General features: G+C 34.8%; 1 protein-coding gene across 6 annotated transcripts in view; it reads left to right on the top strand.

The window, feature by feature from the left end:
- The window catches only part of LOC107317605 (BEN domain-containing protein 5-like), an 801512-nt gene that overhangs the window by 26203 nt on the left and 754760 nt on the right, over positions 1–20549 (top strand). For all 6 annotated transcript variants that reach the window (XM_015870495.2, XM_015870494.2, XM_015870491.2 and 3 more), the window contains exon 3: positions 15221–15345. In XM_015870495.2, coding sequence (XP_015725981.1) covers positions 15221–15345 — 125 coding nt within the window. The remainder of the gene's footprint in view (positions 1–15220; positions 15346–20549) is intronic.

The raw sequence follows: 20549 nt of genomic DNA, 5'->3' as shown, positions 1-20549 counted from the left end.
TTCACAATAGTCTAACACCCCTACAAGGGTCATGATTCAGGGCTATACAGGGGATACATGAGTAGCATATTGGTTGAGAGATTTACCATTTTCCCTATCAATTTCCCATTCTCTCGTTTTCCTTTCCAAATATCTCCACAATTCCTTCTTGAAAGATTTTCTTCAATGCATCCTTCCAAAATTTCTCTCTCTATTTTATTTTATTTTATTTTATTTTATTTTAAATATTATTATTTATTTTAAATTAAACAGGATATCCTTAAACTGTCTTCATGTTCTTTTAGACAGGAAACATTTCCCATAAAAAAAAAACAACATTGACTGCACATGTTAAAACTTCTCTCCAACACAGAGGATCTATGCTGACAGATACTTTTGGGCCTGGCTACAGGCAGAGATCATTGGAATAATTTCAGTAAAACTACAGTGATTTCTGTTGTCTTTGGATGACTCATAAGTTTGTGAAACTTTCTATAAATTAGTAGTCATGTGACAATTGGGAAAATGTTTTGCTGGTCAGAGGACCAGAGGTGAGTATGAATGAATGCTAGATGATATAACTGATTAGATAAGTTCAACTGAAAGTGTCTGCTTGATACGTCTGGAATGTAACAATCATTATGACATCTCTGTATCTTTTAGGGTGCTTATGCTAAAAGTCTCTTATTACATTTTATTCATTTTTAATGGTAATATTTAAAAAAAAACATTAACTTGCTCTTATTTCATTAATGCAGAAAATATCAATATATCAAAATATAAGAAGTGCATCCATATAGACTCAAACTCAAAATTGCAATTAACCTATTTAAACAACTTAATTAATTAACCCTTTTATATTCTGGTAAATGTTCTTTATATACCAAAGTACTTATACTAATACACCAGTAGCTTCTTACATACAAACAAAGAATTATTTTAAGATTAAATTTGAATGATCTGGCTATGGATTCTCTGTCAGGGTGTATGCATCATTAGTGTAATACAAATACACTAATAATAACAATATAATAAATACACTAATAATAACAATAATAAGTAATAACAAAAGTAGTGTTTTGGTGTGTTTTTTTGTTTGTTTTTATTTTAATTGAAAAAGTTTGATACACCTTTGTGTTATTACATAAACAGGTGAATTAGCATCTCTGTTTAGAAATCTAGTAAGACTGGTCTTGAATAGAAAAAGTGCTTTGTATATGTCACTGCTTTTGAAGACTCAAGAGAAATATTTGAGCTGTAATTGATCAAAGTCAAGTCATGTGCACATGAAACAATAAAAATACAGCTCAACAATCACTGCATTTTTCTTGCTTCACAATATTGATTTTTCATTTTTTCCAAGCATCTTTTAAGAAAATAAAGTCTGTTTTTAAAATATGCATCCTTACATTGTTCCATGTTGTATTATTATGGCCCTACCAGACAGTAAGAAATGATTTGGAGACACAATACAATAAAGAATTTTTAAAAAATATAATCCACATAATTGGAATCCTAAATGAGACTTAACCAGATGTGCTGATAGGCTGAAAATTCTGGATAGCAAAGAATTACTATAAGACCACAAAAGTCATTATCTGATGGGATTGACTTTATCTATTAATATTGGAGCATCCCAGCAGACCAAGCCCATAGATAGCCCAATCCTCCCACTTAACTCTCCTTCCAAGGTTTTGCAAATAGCTTATTGACTCAAATATACCTCTGACTATACTATGTACTTCAGCCTATATATAGGCATAAGTAATAAGAGAATAATCTGGTTGCTCATCTTACTACTTTCTTAATATGGAATAAAAATTACACAGATAACGCATCTCAGCTGAAGACTTGCTGAAAAATAAAGATTATGTGCCTCCTCATTAGGATTCAGCTGGTATCTGTAAAACCAGGTGCTACCTGTCTTTCTTAAGAGATTGATACAAATCAGACCTGCAACATGATGGGAATATTCAGAAAAATTGACAACACATTTATAAATTGTGAGGCCATACTTCCCTTTCCAGTAACTCTGTTTCATTTTAGCTTAGGAAGGACACGACTTGTTCCTGTTACATGGATATAGGGAAATAAATTTGCCTGTCTCTGTGTCTTAGACTCTTCAAGGTCTCTATGGGCCCTCTGACTCATCTTAGTTGACTGCTAGCATAGCTGTGACACAAATAACCGTCTTGTCATAATGTTTTTGTTGTAGCAATTCCCTTTTTTGGCTATCAGAAAGGCACTATGATTGCTGAGACTTAGTTGGGAGAGATCATGTGTTTTGTTAACTGTAGTAGCAGTATTTGGCTAAGAATTTGATTAAGGTTGTAGCAGAAATGCTACAACCAGTTGCAGCTGGAAACAGTAACTGAGCACCTGGTGGGAAGGCTGGCCAACTCAGAGGAGCTCAGGTGCATGCAATACATCTGAGTAACCAGAAGGAGGTGGAACCCTGATTCACCTCTTCCCTGACCTCATTTAAGTGTTGGCAGTGGTAGTGAAAGTATCTTGTTGGAGATTTCTGTCTATCTGAGGGTGAGTGGTTTGTTTTTTTTCCCCCCTTTTATTTATGCATTCATGGCTGCTGTATTTAGGCTCGTGCTTGCTTGCTGCAGCCTAGGACTTCACTACCCTGTATTATTGCTGTGCTTTCAGTTGTATTACAGTGTTACAAGATAAAATAGGAATTAAAATAGTAGTCATGTTCCATAAGCCATTTAAAGTCATAAGTTCCTGTTCTTATTTTGTGTGTGTTAAAGATATGTAAGATAACTGACAGTAAAAACAACAACCAAAAAAAGGAAGAGTAGGAGACTTTGGACTGGCTTTACTTCTTTGAAAAGTGGAAACCTGAAATCCTGGGTTGCAAAAGCTCTCCTGTAGTATCTGCTCAGCCTTTTGTGAGGAGATATGAAAGCTGAATACTACGAGTGTGCTGAGAGGGACCTACCTAGTACTATGAGTTATTTGACTGTAGAACTTGCATTGTATCTGTATACATAATATTTGAGCTCCAGTTGATGTTGTAAAGAACCTGGCAGAAAGACTGAAGGTGCCTTTTACACTGTTGGTTTAGTAAAGTTGAAGTTTACAATTTAAATTTATTGGAAGAGTATTTGTTTGATTTGTGTTTTTCTATGCTGCTTTATGCTCCTTCAAAAGGTGCATAGTGGAACTATCTGAAGGAAATGGGGAATTTATTATTGGCTTTTTGAGGTACTCTCTTACGAAAAAACCAAAACAAACAAAATCACCTAGACAGTTCCATTTTTATAATATGCCATCCATCTTAAACCTGTTATCTTTCTTTAATCACTTCTATAATCAACAAGTATAGAATTGGTAAGTATACAGAATGGTGTGGTTAGAAAGGGATAGTAGGAAACAAATGGAAAATACTCACCTCTGTAGGCTTGCAGGGTAAAATCCAAGAGGAGCAATCTCCAGAAAGGCATCCTTCCCTGGTGGCAGTCAGCCCTGAAATGGGGTTTATGAGAGGTGGTTCTGGCCACAAAGAAGAATTGTCTTCACCTGTGTTCCCACAGCTGACTCAGTGCTTGCCTCAGGTGTTCAACCATAGGTTCAGGCCATCTTTCAGCAGTTCTTCTGGTCACAGTTTTAAGACTTGGCTTGTTTGTGCAGTGGTTTGCAATTTGTGCGTTTTAGATATTTTTATTTCTGATAGGCAAGGCAGACTTTCATGACTGTAGGTAAGAGGACACAAACTTGTGGGACTGCTGTGTAACTAACACAGGATGTTTACTGTGGGTATCCTGAAGTGGGAGGCTGTATGAGGGTGGAGTATGTGAGGATGTGTTCTTTCTGTCATGCTATTGCTTCTTAAATCTGTTGCTCAGAAAACTATTCTTAATGTCTCCTAACTATGTGAAATCCAATTACTTTTGCTCATTAAAGTAACCTGAAATTTTAGGACCACTTCATATACGTGTAACCTACCATTACTTTAAAAAATAGTTTGGTATTTACTTGGTTGCATACAGAACTTCAAACTTCAGTAACTTTTTTTGGAAGAGAAAATAACGTTACAAAATAAAAGCTTACAAAGGCAAGTAGCACATTTTTAATGTATGTAGTGATGTATTTCAAGTCACAAATATACCCAGATGTTAACTTGTACTGTATGGATATAAATATGTTCATAAAAATTCCCGTTTCTGCACATGTAGTTGTTTTACAAATCTCAGCTGGTTAATATTTAAAATTAGAATTTAGCATAGTACATCCAATTGTAAAAAGAACATCCTTCCTAGCACAGATACTTTATTACCAACCTCCTTTTTCAAACAATCTTTTCCTCCATTGTGTACCTTCCCCTTTCTTTGCCCTCTACTGTTTATATGCTTTCAGCGTCACTTCCTGATGAAATCTTCACTTGTGTTAACCTGGAGAGTAAAGTATTCTATTGATGGTTTGGATTCCTGTTGGTATTATGATGATCCCCACATAACGTGCTGTCATTCTCTCTGTAACTGTCCAAGGCTGAGAATTTTATTACATCTCTCAAAATATCTTTTTTACGTGCATCTGAAAATGAAAGGAAGCTGAATAAAATCCAGTTTACATTTAAACTAAGCTGCATGTTCACTTATGTATAAAACTTCTTAGGAAACCATGTTTAATTTTATCAGTTTTGTTCCCGCTTTATGACAATTATCATATAAGGCATTATTTATTTTTTAGAGCCACAGTTTAAAGTGAGAGCATTAAGTTAAATTAATTTAACTTTGGTTGGCTAACGGTAATAGTAGTACTTTAACAGCTGTTTGCTTTCCTGAATTGTCCTTGGTGCTGAAATTGCTTTTGTATCTAAACAGCAAAATGTGTTTTTAGGGCTACAGAATATGGAGATAAATTCAGCCTGTCAAACAGATATTATTGGGGCTTTTTTTTTTTTTTTTTTTTTAATACTGCATTTCTGGGAGTAGATCTTGACTGCAGTGCTTTAATTCTAAGCTGTGTGTGCCTTTGGACATCTTACAGAACTGTTCATGGAGCTTTTCTGTTTGATTTATGACCTTGCCTGCATGGACTTCTGATCAGATTTTATTCTCATTTAGTGCAAGAAGGGCTAATTATGAAAGTGACAAAGACTCTTTCATTGTGCTAAAGCTTTTTGAATGACAAAAAGGGGGCTTTAAATTAAAATGAACTTTAACAAGGCATTTTCACATTGAAGTGATACACACTCTACCACTGATAGAGTAATTCATTTTCAACCCTTTCTGATTCTATAAACACATTGTCTCACAAGATCAGTAATTTTTTACCTCTCAGGCTAATGAAGAGTGGATTGTAGACCAATGAATTCTCTTCTTACAGAGCTGTTTTGACATTCTTAATTTTTTCTTAAATATCAAAGAAAGGACAAAGAGCTGTGATTTTATTGCATTAATATTAATAATCATTTATCTGCCAGAAAACATTTAAATATCACTTGACATTTGCAGAGAAAGATTAATGTTTAATTTACTACAAACATAGAAATACTTTGAAATAATAAGAAAATGCTTTTGGATTTGCAAAGTGGAAAAAAAGAACCCCAAATTAAGACAGACATTCAAATATAGTAAAGTATTCTATCTATAGCAGAAGACAAAAACATGTTGCTGCCATTTAAATGTCAATATTTAAATAATCGCTTATGATTGAAAAAAATTACATCAACTAGATTGCTTAGTTAAAGCTTTAACTAGATCTTAAAAAAAATAATAATAAAAATGAGTGCAAGCAGTTGCTTTCTTTGTACATTCGTGTTGGTACAGGTGTGAAAGCCTGCTGTAATTTTGATCGGTAGCATACAAACCAACATATTGCAGCTTCTTGTACATAAACTATATATAATGCACTAGAATAAAGCTGAGTTCTAAATGGTGTGGGCATTTTATAATTGCTGGTATGACTGGAATTCAAGGAGGGCTTCTAAAGCAATCTGGTGACTGGAGGAAAGTAATATAGCAAGGCACAGGAGTCTGAAAAATGTACATGAACGAGTTCCAGGATCAAAATGCTTTATAATAAAGGGGAACACAGAAATCACCTTGGTGAAGAAACACATCATACTAGGAAGTACAGCAGATGAGCAGATAGATGATGAAGTTGTGCATGTCTAATCTGATGAAATAGTTAAAATTGTGCCTAGGTTGCAGAAAAAAAATTATCTCTAAATTTTATCATGGAGATTATAATACAGTGATTTTATTTCCAGGTAATTAAATAATGAGGCTAGTGTCTTGAATGAGAATAACGTTTCTAGCCCTCAAATTGTTCACTTACTAGATTCATGGTAGCATAGAGATCAAATTCAGCCTTAGTAGAAGTTTTCATTACAAATACCTGTCCTATATAAAATCCATCTTAGGCCAGTACTCACTGAAACTTTTGCTTAAGATACAGAAGGAAAATGTTAGCTGCATCATTTTCAATTTCTTAATTAAAAAAAAAAAATTAAAAAAATCCCACTTGTGATCCATCTCAAAAGCAAGATTCCTATGCAAGATGATGACTGGAGCCTTTCAATTTTTACTCTTTATTATTACTTCATTATTATTATTTGTTAATAATAAAGAAATCAATTTATTTACAGCTGTAATGACTTTGGAGAGGTCTTTGAGAAAATAGTTTAACTATTGGTCTTGAGACTGATTAAGGTTTCTATCAAGTAATTTTCCACAGGTGGCAGTTAGTAATTACACTGTGGAAGGATTCACCTGGAAAAATAGATCTGTATGTCAGGTGCTAAACTAGACCAGTTGCAGAAATACAGCAGTTCCATAATAAATGAACAGAAATATCCTTGCTTGTAGGATGGAAGAACTGTTTTGTCTCTTGTCTTAGACCATGTTGAGTCTTTACGAATGACTAGACTGAGACGTAAACATTAGATAAAAAAGGCTACTATAATGTACTCAAGAACAAAGATACATAGCTTTTATGTTTTAACCATTTACAATGTCTTGCCCATCTGCGAAGTCTAGCAGCAGGTAAATAAAAAAATCTTACTTGACATGTAAGAGATAGGAACAGCCTGTAATGATGTATATTGAGCAAAATAAGTAGATACATTTCTCCATAATACACACCTAATCACACATTGGTGCGGTAGAATAGTTCATATTCTCTGATCTGCCCTGGTGTTTTCTTCTATGGTTAAGGCTGCAGATTTTATAATTTATTTATTAGCTTATTTATTATTTATTTAGGGTAGCACCCATTATATGCTAAGTGACTTACAAACAGATTTCCCCAAATGCTTTTCCTTTTAAAACTCTTCTTTGAAAGATGAGGTACATACACAATAGTGAGCTACTACTTCTGTTAACATATATATATATATTTAAAAGCTCAGTTTCATGACATTAATACATAATTGTTTGTATTCTCATTTTCTCTTAACAAAGGTTCACTGCCATGGATAAATAACTGCCCATCTGTCATTGGAAGTCTTTGGGGAGTTGATAAACAGGGAGCAGAGAAATCAGTAGTCTACTGTATTTCTGGAGATTTAGTGGTTTTGGTGCATTGGGTGCACAATGGCTTTCTTAGGATATAGGCCACCAATTTTTATGTGTTGATGACACTCCCATCTACTCTCATGCACTTCTACTTTATTGCTGCCGATTTCTATATTTAAATGATTTCTATTTTATTTGGAGTATTTATACTGCACTCTTGGACTCTAGTGATATTTTTTGCAGTCCTTAAAAATCTCACAGATGCTGGAGAGGGATTAAAAAGACTGTTGGTTTGGTTTTCTTCTTTCTTTTTTTCGTTCTTTACAATTTCTCTACACAATGAATGTTGATATTTTATTATTTACAGCTCCTGATCTTAAGCTCCTTTAACCAAAAGCATCAGTATTTATTGATAATGACAATTTTGAAATGAGCTTCTTTGGCTGCAAGGGATTAAATATCAATCTGACTTGATCAAATCTATAAAATTCTTTAAGCAAGATTTTATCATAATTTTCATATATACACTGGTAAACCTGCTGCTTACACAATAATGCTTGTAGTATATGGGGATGTCTATTACTACTTTGCTCATGGTGGTTTTTTAGAGCAATAATCATAGAATTGTAGGGGTTGGAAGAGACCTCTTGAGATTGAGTCCAATAATAATGACTGTTAAATATTTAGGTTTGCTTGTTGTGCTTTGTCATTGTTCTCTAAACTGACATCAGCATTGAGAGAGGTTTTGTTAATGAATGTACTAAGACAGAAAATAACCCAGTTCTCTTAGTTTAAGATTTCCTGAAAATTATGTGGTAGAAACAGGACAAAGGTTGCTCCAAAAGTAATGCCTTCTGTATACATAGAGTGCAATAATGCTACTTGATAGAGCAAATTCTATCCATAAGGCAGTGTTTTCAAAATATTCACCTCTATTAGCTACTTTCACCAGTGATGAACAAGATTCTGCATGTCATACTTGTAACAATCTGCATCAGTGGGAGTGTTAACTACTGTCACCACTGCGAAGGTGTACCATCTACCACCTTGCTGTGCTTATATCCACTGTTTGGTCTCCATAAATGTTTAGCAAGTGTTGATGAATGCCTATGGGTTCCCTTTTTTCTACATGGAGGAATTCAATTTCACACCTTTGCTTCATACATACTTCCATGTCAGGTGTCATTTTATCACACTGCTCCTCTGCTGCTGTCACACAGAGGAAAAAATGAAATGGAATATTGTTGGGGAAGTTCAGTTTCGACTGCCATACCACCAGCATTCAACTCTGGTATTGTGGGCCAACCCAATAAAATAGCAGGAGTTACTTTTGCAGCAGCTCTTGAATACCTCATGTCTTTACAAATGAGATGTAGTATTTCTGTATCTTTTTTGTGTGTTCTTCCTGCATATACATGTTTCTAATCCACCTTGTCTAAATTTATGTGAGAATTTTAAGAATTTATTATGTGAAATCTTTATCAGTATCTCCATTGAAGGAGAAGCTTCTAAGTACTGCACCAAAAATATTAATGACAAGTCATTTTCTTGCAAAGGCTTTTACTTGTATTAATTTTCTATGCTGAAGAAAATTCTTTGGCCTCCTTATTTTATTTTTTTGCTCAATTCAGAGGCTGCTCTCACAACTTTTAGTCTAATGATTCAAATCAGATGCTGCAAGTGATAAATTCTGCCTTTGACTCTAATTACAAAGTTTCAGTAAGATTGTAGGTGTGATTTAGTCTAACCACAGTGTTTATTAATATTTACAAAATATAACTTGATACAAAGGTTTCATATGCTTATTCATCACACTTCATCAAATCACTCAAGCTGCCACTGTGATCCTTGATAGGACAGAATGCTCTTTAGGGAATGGGCCTAGTGCACCTTACTTGTATCACTTGTGAGGAAAAATACTGGGAAAAGTGTAACTTGAAGTGGGAACCTGACAAAGTATGGAGAATCAGTTCATGCTTTCATTATTATGAATCCAGAGTAACACCATTAAATCAGTGTTTCACCAAGGAAAGTTGAATAGGAAAAGATAAGAGAATTTCTGCGTTTTGGATTCAACACTGTTGATGCTATTGTTGAATCATTTCACAGTGGAACAAATAAACAAATGGAGACCAGTAGGTTATATGTACTTAAAAGACCAACAAGATGTGTTTTGTGCTTTATTGTTCATAGATAAGAAAGGAGTAAAAGCTAGAATTTTGATATGCAGTCAGTCACAATTAGATTTTATCACATTGTCTAATTTCAGTCAGAATGGTTTGGCTTCTCAAAGCTGTATATTAATGTGTACATGTCCCTTTCCAGTGATGGGAGCTGGCCTTTTACCAATTGATCTTCATCCCTATAAAGTCCTTTTCCACAATTAGACTCGCAAAATCTACTCATTTGCTGCCCTTTGGATGTCATTATTGATAGAAATTTTAAAATTTAATGAAGGCACAGCAATTTTAACTTGCTTAATTGAAGTGGGGGTACAGAGAAGTGACTACTAATAGAAGTCTGAAGCATCCAGCCATGTATTTTTGAAATGCTTTGCCTGTTTGATAATCCAGAATATTTTTCTAAGGCTCTGAATTTTGATAGAATGTTATGATCATTAGTATTGTTTTACTAGAAATGTCAGGTCCTTAAAAATGCTAAATTTTGAAGGGTATTGTGATTATTTTCAAAATATTAATTCAACTGCAGCAATATAAATATTACTTTGCAGTTTATTAATACAATTTCAATAACTTAAATACAGTTCCTTTTACACTTTTTACACACGCATATGTGTTTTATGATTCTTTGCAGTTTCATGAATCTTGATTTGACATATGCTTTGGGCAGGAGTCCAGGCAATGCAAAAACAATCAGAGGTTTTCATCTATAGTAATTTCATCATAGTTTCTCCCATTTAAAAATTGAATTCTATTTAGAAGTTGTTTGGTCCTAATAGTCCTAAACTACTTTCTATAAAATCTTTCCACAGATAAAGAGCATAAAGCTAGTGGGAATTGACAACCGGTACTCTTAGATGTGTGAAAGATTACTTCTTTCTGAAAAAAGCACAATAAAGTTTTTACAGATCTTGGTCCCAGTGGTTCTGCTTCCACTTAGGACAGATCAGTAAAATTTCTTTGCATTATCATCTCAATGTGCTTTGTGATCTTTAAGTATGAATACTATTGGGAATGTTCCACTTTCTAGATTTCATCTTATAAGATATGGGATTGCATGAAAATACAGATTAATACTGTATGGTGATCTTTGGACTTGATCTCAGGTTCAGCTGGTGAAAATGATATATATTCCAATCTGTTCCTTGGTTGTTTTTGTTTAAAGAATTTGTATAGATTGAAATGCAGCTGCAAGCGTATTAGTGATTTTTTTTTCTATTGCTTACTTGTCAAGATTTTTATTGTGTGGATGAAAAATAGTATTTCAAAACCTGGCAGCATATTGACAAAAACAGAAGAGCACTTTATGTAATTCTCTTTTTGAAAAACTACCTCTTTTAGAGGCAGAGATTGCCTCAGCTCCTTCCATTCATATGTAACTTGATCAATAGATTTATTGATAGCTTTTAGTCAAGGTTAATTTCCCCACCCCTCCACAGTTCACCATAGTGCTTGCTATTCGGAATTAAGAAACTAGAATTAGGCTCCTATAAGCAAAGCACACAATATGCAAGTACTCTAGGTGTAAAAGGAGGCATTTGACCTTTTGTTGCTAATCTGTGACAGGTGCAGGCTATTTTCTTCCAAATGGTGTTAATTTTCATGTGCAAATCCACCCCCTGAAACCTGCATTCTATATATCCACCACAGGGGAATTGGTGGTCATCATGAGTACTGTAATGGACAGCTGAGAGGGATAATCACTGATATTTCAGCACATTCATGCTTGCAACTTGGTCGTTTTTAGTGCACTTCTGTTTTCACTGCTTATTAGGGAGGCTGAAGTTAGTTATTCATTGCTGGACAAAAAAGTGTCTGAGAAAGTTCATGTGCAGGGAACAGCACATTGTTACAAATTAGTTTCCTTTACCATTTCTGGCAAACTCATTACAAAGTAATCGCGCCCTGCGCTGAAGTGCACTTCCTCTGGGACCAATAACTGTAAATAAGCAGGGCTGCAAGCTGGCTGATAAGTTGTTGTTCTGAAGATAACGGTCCTTTTTAGCAGAGTGTTTGACCTTTTTCTTTATATTGCCTCAGGCTTGTCTAAGACCCTCAAGGTCTATTTTTCATCTTAAAATTCTCTGTAGGAAAGCACAATGTGTGGTTTAAGAAGATTTTAGGATTGCTTAACATATCTATATTTTTCTCTAGCGTTTTTATGATAATTGCTAAAATGCATAGTAAGTTTAGCTAGTGTTTTCTTAAACAGGTCTTCTTTCTTTGTGTAAAGTATACTTACTATTGATGTAGGAAGCAATATATGTTAATATTTTATGAGGGCTAAGTGTGTGTTGCATGATTAATAAATAGAAACGTGTTTTTTCCCTGACTTTTACAGAAACTTGAAACGTGTCATTGACCCCTTTTACTACGTGCATTTTGAGAGCATTGCCCTAAACGTTACTCTGTAAAGCAAATATAATTAAAAATTTCAGCCTGAATGATTAAAGAAAAGGATGTCTCTTCTTTTCTCAGCATGCAAAGAGTATTGAACAGAACAGTGACAGAAAATTGAGCATGTCTTAAAAACAAACCTCAGGGAGACCTCAGAGCTAAGTGAAAGTCAGTTTATAGATGTTTGGGAACCTAATTTGTTCACATCTTCCTTTGAGCTTAAAAAAAAAGTATCTGTGCCATTATTTCTGTAAAGCAAAATAATAAGGGGAAAAAAACCCACAACTATTCTCAGTGACCATGTCCATAATGGTTTATAAAGTGCTGACCACCACAACAAATGGTTTATTTTACTTTTTAAGATATAGTCAGTCATTTCATAACCACAAGAGCACCCAAGCTGTAGAAAGAGAATTAAAATAAGAAATATCTTAAAATGCCAAAATTCAAATCTTACTACCTAATTGGTTGTTTTTCCTCTACGGATCACATTATTTCATTAATAATGTTATTTAAGATAAATGTAAAATTAAAATCTTACATTCTACAAAGTTATTCCCAAAATATGCAAATTACAAACTGTGCTGTGATGGTCTCTTAAAATCTCCCAGTTCCTAATGCATTTCACTGTGCTATGTGTAGTATTGAAATATAATTCTCACCCTCTAGAAAATATTTATTTCCCAAAATCACTGTGTAATTGTTAACTTTGATTATGACTAATACTGGGAGGATTCTTTCTTTAATACAAAAATAAAAAAATCTATAGCATTGTTCGTTTTCTATGAAGCATGTATGGAAGTCAGGAAGTGTTTTCTAGGCTTCTTTATACCAAAACTGCTGTCTTGGTTAATGACACTGCTACGTGGGTTGAAATTAGGCTGACAGATTGTGAGCAAAGGCTGTGGTACCACAAACAATAGCCTATTGAGCACGAAGAACTTGTTGAATTGGTTACCAGAGGCATTAGTGTTAGGTCCAGCCTATTTAGCATCTGGAAGACAGAGAAGAAATACTGTGCTAATGAAAAGTACAAATGATACTAAACTGCACATGGCTGCAGGTGACTGCAGCAGCTGAGATGTATTGTGCAGGAACCTAGTAAGGAGCAGTTCTGAAGGCAAAAGGCAATAAAGTGAGATACAACTCACAAAATACTGCATTAAGAAGCAGGTAAGTATTCAAACCAAGTATTTGGGATAAATAAAATAAAGCAGTGTGTTGGGAGTCCCTAGGAAATCTTTCACACGGTGGTTAAATTGTTGCAGCTGCTGCTGGGTTTGAGTTGAGTATGTATCTCTCACAGGACAGACTGGCCTTCAGTGTGCCAGCTTTTTGCCATCAGCGATTTCACTGACCAGTTCTAGTTCAGGAACACCTTGGGTTATGCAAAAAGTAGTTCTAAGTGAGCAAACTCAGATATTAAAACAGAAGCTGAGATGTATGACAGGTCGGAAATCAAGATCTCCTTTTGCTCTGTTTTTATTTATTCACTCAATCTTTTAGCTTTCTGTGGCTTGCAAGTTGAAGTTTTTAATGATCTTTGAACTTAAGGAAGTAAAAGCATTTAGGCTTACATTTTATTTGGAAATCTTTCCATCAGATTTTGTGCTTGCTGTTTTGTGCTGCAGGTAAATTGCTTTGCATGGGGAGTTACTGGGATCATTGGAGGCTTTTATGACTTTGTGGAATAGGGAGTACCTTATTCCACAAGCTGTATTCATTCAGCTGTCTGCCTTCATGTTAGAGGATCTTTCAGTACCTCACAGACCACTTGAGTTGCCATGACTCTAGGTGCCCATGTATTATGCTATGTCCAGAGTGGGCTTGTGACCTGAAGAGCAGTCTGTCCCTATTCTTGTTTCCCTGTGACCTTATGTAAGTTAATTCAACCTATGCTGCTACACAGCTTGGACCACCTAGCTGTATTCTCACTGCCCTTCCTCAACAGGAAGGGAAGAAAATAGGATGAAAATTTTCATGGCTTGAGACAAAGACAGGGCAGGGCGATCAACTAGCAGTTACCATCTAAGGCAAAACAGAGTTGACTAGGAGAAAACTTTTAAATTTATTGCCAATTAAAATAGGGTTGGATAGTGAGTGAGAAAGACAGATTAAGCACCATGCTTCCCCACTCCTCCCTTTTTGCCAGCATCCTTCATTCCTACCCCTGCTGTGAATGGCACAGGGGCATGGAGAAGAACAGGTGCTCAATTTCTAACAGCCCCTCTGTGCTCTGTTTTGTACCCTCATACATTCCCCTAATCTGTAGTGCATCCCGCCCAGGCTGTGCGGCCTTCAGGAAGCAGCCCCCTGCTCCAGTGCTCTCCCTGCACAGGCTGCAGGGTGTCTGGGCCTCAGCACCTGGAGCACCCATCACTGCATCCTGTCCTGGCTGTGGTGCTTGCAGGGCTGCTCCCCAGCTGTTCCCTCAGCCCATGTGCCATATTTTGCCCTTCCTTGATCAGTCCTTCACCCCCAGCATTGCTGAGAGGCCTGACTGTATGATGAGGAGGGGCTGTGGGGGCTGGCCTAGCATCTCCTCACCACAGGCCCTGCGCAGCAGGTGATGTTATCTTCCTTTGTGAAAGGTATTCCTGCTGCACAATGTAGCATTCCCCTCTCCCCCACCCCAAAATATTTCTAATTCCAAATGTATCCTTCAGGCAAGTGGTTAGGAACAGATTGTAAGCATGAAGAGGTTTTCTGAAGTGGGAATCAGTGAGAAGAATCTTCCTCAGAAAAGGAGTCTGTGGGCAGGAACGTAGTGGGTAACATTAAAAATAGGGAAAGTTGAAAGTGCTCCCTGTTCAACTGGTAAAGCCATTAACAATTTAACAAAGAAATTCTGCCAAATGTATTGGTGGGCAGATTTGAATGTTATTTACTGCTTCTTCACCCCAAAGCAGCCCATGATCCAAATTTTCCTGCTTCTGCTCGTGTTTAATAGTGTGCTACCAATGATCAGCCATGCTGACTGAGAAGAGACTTGCTGAGGAGGAAGTTGTTAACTTCAGTGATGTTTTAAGTAACTATTTGAACAGTATATATCCAACTTGGGAATAGATATTTAAATCCACAAGTATATCTGAAACCACAAAAACTTTTCTTTTTGTAGTTCTTGTTCTAGAAGCTATCCATTTATTAAAATGCTTTATTTTTCATGCTTTTTTTTTTTTTTTATTTTAGGTAACCTTGGAAGAGTGGACCACATCACAGAATTTGAGTATGACCTTTTCATCAGACCAGACACCTGTAACCCACGTTTTCGAGTTTGGTTCAACTTCACTGTTGAAAATGTAAAAGAATCACAGGTAAGCACATATTAATTTAAATAGTGTGACAGATTTAAGCATTGAATACAGCAGAATATCTTATTTTCCTTCTAAAAGAACAAAGATGTTGTCCAGGGCTTGTAACTATCAATTTGTTGTAAAACATGTTTTTGTCCTTTGAATTTTGATAAGTAAAAGCAATTATCATCCTGACTGGATATCATCATGTTTTTTTCTGCTGTCTAAAACAGGTAATCATTACTAAGACAGCTTAAGAATTACCACCTAATACTATTTGTATTGATAATGCTTGATTTATACTAACGTTTATGCATTTATCTGATCTATATATGAAAACCAGCTCCACTGTAGGTGTTCAACTCTTATCACTCAATCCTTCATTTAAAACATCTAGAACAACGAGTTAGAATTCCAAACAGATATTACTATTGTGTCTTGTAACAGAAGAGAGGTAGCCAGTTTATGTGAGCCCTGTGGAAAACATTTATCTTTAAATGTGAAAGAACTTGATAGGAAACTGCTTCAACTACTTTTAAATAACATCTATTTTCATTTAAAAATGAAATAAGGACAAAAAAACCACATGATAAACAAATAGAGGAAGTATTTTTATTTTTTTTTTTATTTTAAAACAAGTGAAAATAAAAACAATTGAGTCTTTATTTTGACATTGACGAGTTAACAGAGATTTAATTCCTCTTTCCCCATGTTCCTTGTATTTTATTCTGGTATTTTATTCTTAATAACAATCAGACTGTTATTTTCACCTAATGGGGGGAAAAAGCCCAAGAGAAAAACTCAAGAAGCTTGATACTTGTATTCGTATGAGACTAATATCTTTATATCCACCACTGTACCATTCCTGTTACAACTAGAAATCATGAAATTGTTTATCTATCTTCCTGGAGCCTGATAGTTTATCAGACAGGCCCTTTCCCCTGTTGTGCCTTAGTCAACTATGATCAAATTATATAGTCATGAGATGAATGAGAATCTGTCTCAAGGAGGCAAAGAGATCTGGTAGAAAGATACAATATATATCTAGTGCTTACAGGATATTTGTTTTCATGGTTGTCTACATGAAAGAGAACGGTTTTACTATTAAGTTTGACTTGTGAGGTCTGTTTTTATAATGTGTCTTCCTATAATCTTTTTTTCATCTCTCCAATTTCCGTTAAAATGAGACCTGCATGAATGTAATCTAGTCTGGAACCTTATTTAGGTCTTTGTGCTAGCAGACATGACCAGTATTAGTCATTGCATCTCAGCTATATTAAATGAATTCTAGAAATTGCTATTTCAAATGTTCTATGTAACCTGGTTTGTGCATTTTGATTATTTTTATTGCTATAAAATAACAAAAACCATACTGTGCCATACTACTAGGAACTGCTGCACTAATATGCATGTAACTTCTGTCTCTTTACTGGCAGAAGTACAAATCTTAACTCTATTTAAGTAATTTTCTGTATAAATTATACCTACTGTTGCTGTAACATATAGATAGTATGATAGGTAGGCAGATTTTTGTGTTAACACATCCCAGGTCTGGTTTCAGCCAATTAGGTCAGGTTACTAAATTTACTAGTTTTATGTATTATGTATGCCATTTTTTTTTCTTACTGTTCCTTTTCATTGTTTCAAATTCCTAACTAGTTTATTTTGATTTAAAATAAAAAATTTGAGAATTTTCACATGCTAAGATTCAGCCTTGCTTAATATTTTACGCTAAGGCTTTTATTCATAATGAAACTAATTTCAAATTTATCATGAGAAAACAAGCAACTCCCTTTCACTATCTGGCTTAGCAATCATCTATTTCTTTTTTCTTCTGTTGCATCAGACACTGGCATCCAACAGTGGCAAACTGATAAAAAGTGAATAAAAAAGGCAAGGTGGAAAGGCAAGAATCAGACAAGCACTGTATTTTTCATTTAGTTTTCATTTCAACTACTAGAAAGTAGTGACTTTTACAGTATATTTAGTGCACCATGATATATTATAAATCTAGAGAGAAATATGAGGAAAAACCTTTGAGATATTCTAGTCAGTCTCACTGTTCATGTGTTCTGTGTTTTTGTTTTTGTTTTTTTTTTTTTATAGTGTGGTTTTTTCTTAAGCCATGGAGGTTTCACTGCTTGCATTTGATTCCTCTCACTAATAGCATTGCTAGATATTTAGCCTAATTTTTTTCTCTATTTAATCGCTTTATTCTTAGTTGTACTTCTGCTTAGAAATGGTACAAAAAGTAGTACTAAAAATCCTCTCCATCCTTGACTAACATGATAACACTTGTTATCACATTCTTCAGCATTTATCTCTTATCCTAGTTATCATGTTTGGCTTTTCCTGTCCTGTATCCAACAGATCACCTTAGCTTAAAGTGTTTTTCTGCTTTGGGACCTTTGGACTTTCATAAGTGGATCTTTCCAATCCTTTGATAATTAGCCTAGTTTCCTTGGAAAACAAGGCTTATATGATCACACAGTCTATGTTACACTTGCTAGCCCAGATTTTGGTGTGGTTAATGATCTTTCTCCACTCCCTTCTCTCTGTGGCTTTTTAACTCTTATCCAGTTTCAACCCCACTGGACAGGAATTCCTGTAAGTTTCAGGACAATAAACAGCCAGATGGGCAGAAGACCCCATTAGTGTTCCCACTGGCAGAAAGGCTGTAGTATGAGATCATTTCTTATTCAACAACAGAGAATCCACAGAGGAGACACGCAGGAAAAAGTACTCATTGAAATTTGCATATTTAAGATAGCAGAGAATCCAACCATGAAATCCAAATCCATAGCACTTAATGGTTTTCCTTCTTGCAGAACTTCTTGCTTTTATTATTATTCCTCTTCCAATTCCTACAATATTTTCTTCATAATATGGAATTGACATTTAATAGCCAATTTTGAGTTCACTAGCATGCCAGTTTACAGAGAAGAGATTCTAGTCCCTTTGCTCTGTTGCTCTCTTGGTATATAGACAGCTGGAAACTGCAGCAGCCTTTTGTTATTTTATCACTATGGAAACTCATGCCTATTTGTTGTTCACTATCATACTTAAGTCTTTTTCACAGTGATTGCTTCCTTTCTTACCTGTGTGTTAGTTCCCTGTTGTACTTCAGTAATGGGCAAGTAAAAGAACTGTGTTACGTAGCACAGCATTGTGTGCCAGAATCTTTTCAGATTTTCTTTTAGAAATTTATGATAAATTTATTTTATTTGATGCTTTTCCCTATATTACATTAGAACAAGTATAAATTTTCTTTCATTAGGAAACTGGTAATTGAACTCCTTTATAACATGGACATTTGACATCACACGTCATGTTGTTTGTTAAATCTTCTGGTTTTTTTTGTTTTATTTTTAACAAGGAAAACTGAAAAAAGTAGATAATGGTTTACATTTGTGGGAAGAAGGAACCATTATATAATATGCCTGTGAGGTGTAAAATTTGGCCTTCTGGTCTCCCCATATGGTTTCTGACTTGCAAGTCAGTTGGTCTGATAAGATTTGAACTTTGGATTCCTTGAGTCGTTTGTTCAATGAATTCAATTAACACTGATATGGGAACGAACAAAGAAAGAAACAACCCCACAACTGGTGTATTCTATATAAGGACTGACATGCTCTGATGACTTTTACAATAACCATGAGAAAGAGAATGAAGAAAATAGGATTTTTTGTAGAATGCCCATCCTAATGGGCAAAGCCACCAATTTCTCTAATTATACATGTATCGCAGGCTACTGTCTATTTCTGGACAATGCTTTTTATTGGGTAGGTTTTTTCCCATTAATTTTAACCATGGCCTCTACAGCACTGTCTAGGATTTTTGCCTTCTTTGTGAAGCTGAAAACTGGATGAACAAATGTCACATCTAGTTAGCATTTCAAGTATTTTAAATAGACAGTGCTTCAGATGCACGATTGCTTCTAAGCTAGAATGTCATTAAAGGTGTTACAAGAAACAGTGATTAATTTGAGAACTAAGGGGAAAAAAGATGTGTACATGTGAAAAAATTATATAAAAAAAACTTGCAAGTATACCTCAGTTAGAGGAGTTAACAGGTGAAAATAGTAATTATTTCATTTTGGGGCCATGCCTAGAAATTCTATTTAAGGTGTAGACAATCAGTGTTCCAGATACAGTAGCCACATAGTGAAAGATGACCTCTGTACCAGCAGATTTACTTCTAATGAATTTGAGAAGAGATTAGAGTTGTATGCAGCAAAGTGATGAAAAGATGAAAAATATCTTTGAGGTTATTAATTACTCTGAAGTACAGCAGCCATATTATACCAATGCACTTTTAGTCTATACAATATATTTTGTATGTGTATGTACTCTGAACAGCTCTGCTGTCCTATGAATCACGTTCAGAAGTGATATTTTCACTGAGATTAAAAAAAGAATTGCCAATATAAGGGGTTTCCTAAGATTGCCAAATTTTCTTCAGTAAGTGTTGATAAATATTTTAGGAGTTCTCTATCATAAAGATACTGACAAAACATATTGAGAAGGATAGAGGACAATTCTTATTTACTTAGAAGGCATTCTCCCTGTTCTTCAATTGCACCTGGTCTGAGAAGTGGACTTCTCAGGTCTCTTAAAAAAAACTTGGAGATAGTTATTGGACATGTTTTCTACATATATATTTAAAAAAAAAAAAAAAGTCTTTAATACAAGTCACAGACTATTTTTAGTGCATTTTGACATCTTTTATGTAACTGCATTTAATACAGGGTAGGTAAACTACGATTTTGTAAAACATATGCCATTCAGCTTGAGGGGGGGAAAAAAAGAAGGAATGACATAGCCAGATTCATGATGTAAAATTTGTACGATCTTATAGGACTGTAGTATGTGATAATATGGATCCATTACAGTTGTTATGAGGCCTTGAATTATCTGCAGTGTGTATTAGAAAACATAATGGATTATTTCAAAGGAGCCCCAATGTCTAAAAAGTAGTTTCACCGATCTCTTCATTAGAAAGTGTTTTAATATTGTTGTAGCTTGAAAGTGCAAAGTGCTTAGGGTTAGATTATATGTATAGTAGTAATTGAAGTAATTATTTACAGAAGAAGGCACATGAAATGTTAATTAAATAAGAAACAAAACAATGACATTTGAAATAGATTGTATATTCATCTCAACATTAAAAAAAAAAAAAAAAAGAAAATCAATTGAACATACCGCTGTTCTGAAGAAAAATAGTTT

This window comes from Coturnix japonica, chromosome 8 (genome assembly GCF_001577835.2).
Source record: "Coturnix japonica isolate 7356 chromosome 8, Coturnix japonica 2.1, whole genome shotgun sequence".
Taxonomy (NCBI): domain Eukaryota; kingdom Metazoa; phylum Chordata; class Aves; order Galliformes; family Phasianidae; genus Coturnix; species Coturnix japonica.
This window is presented reverse-complemented; position numbering and strand designations above follow the sequence as displayed.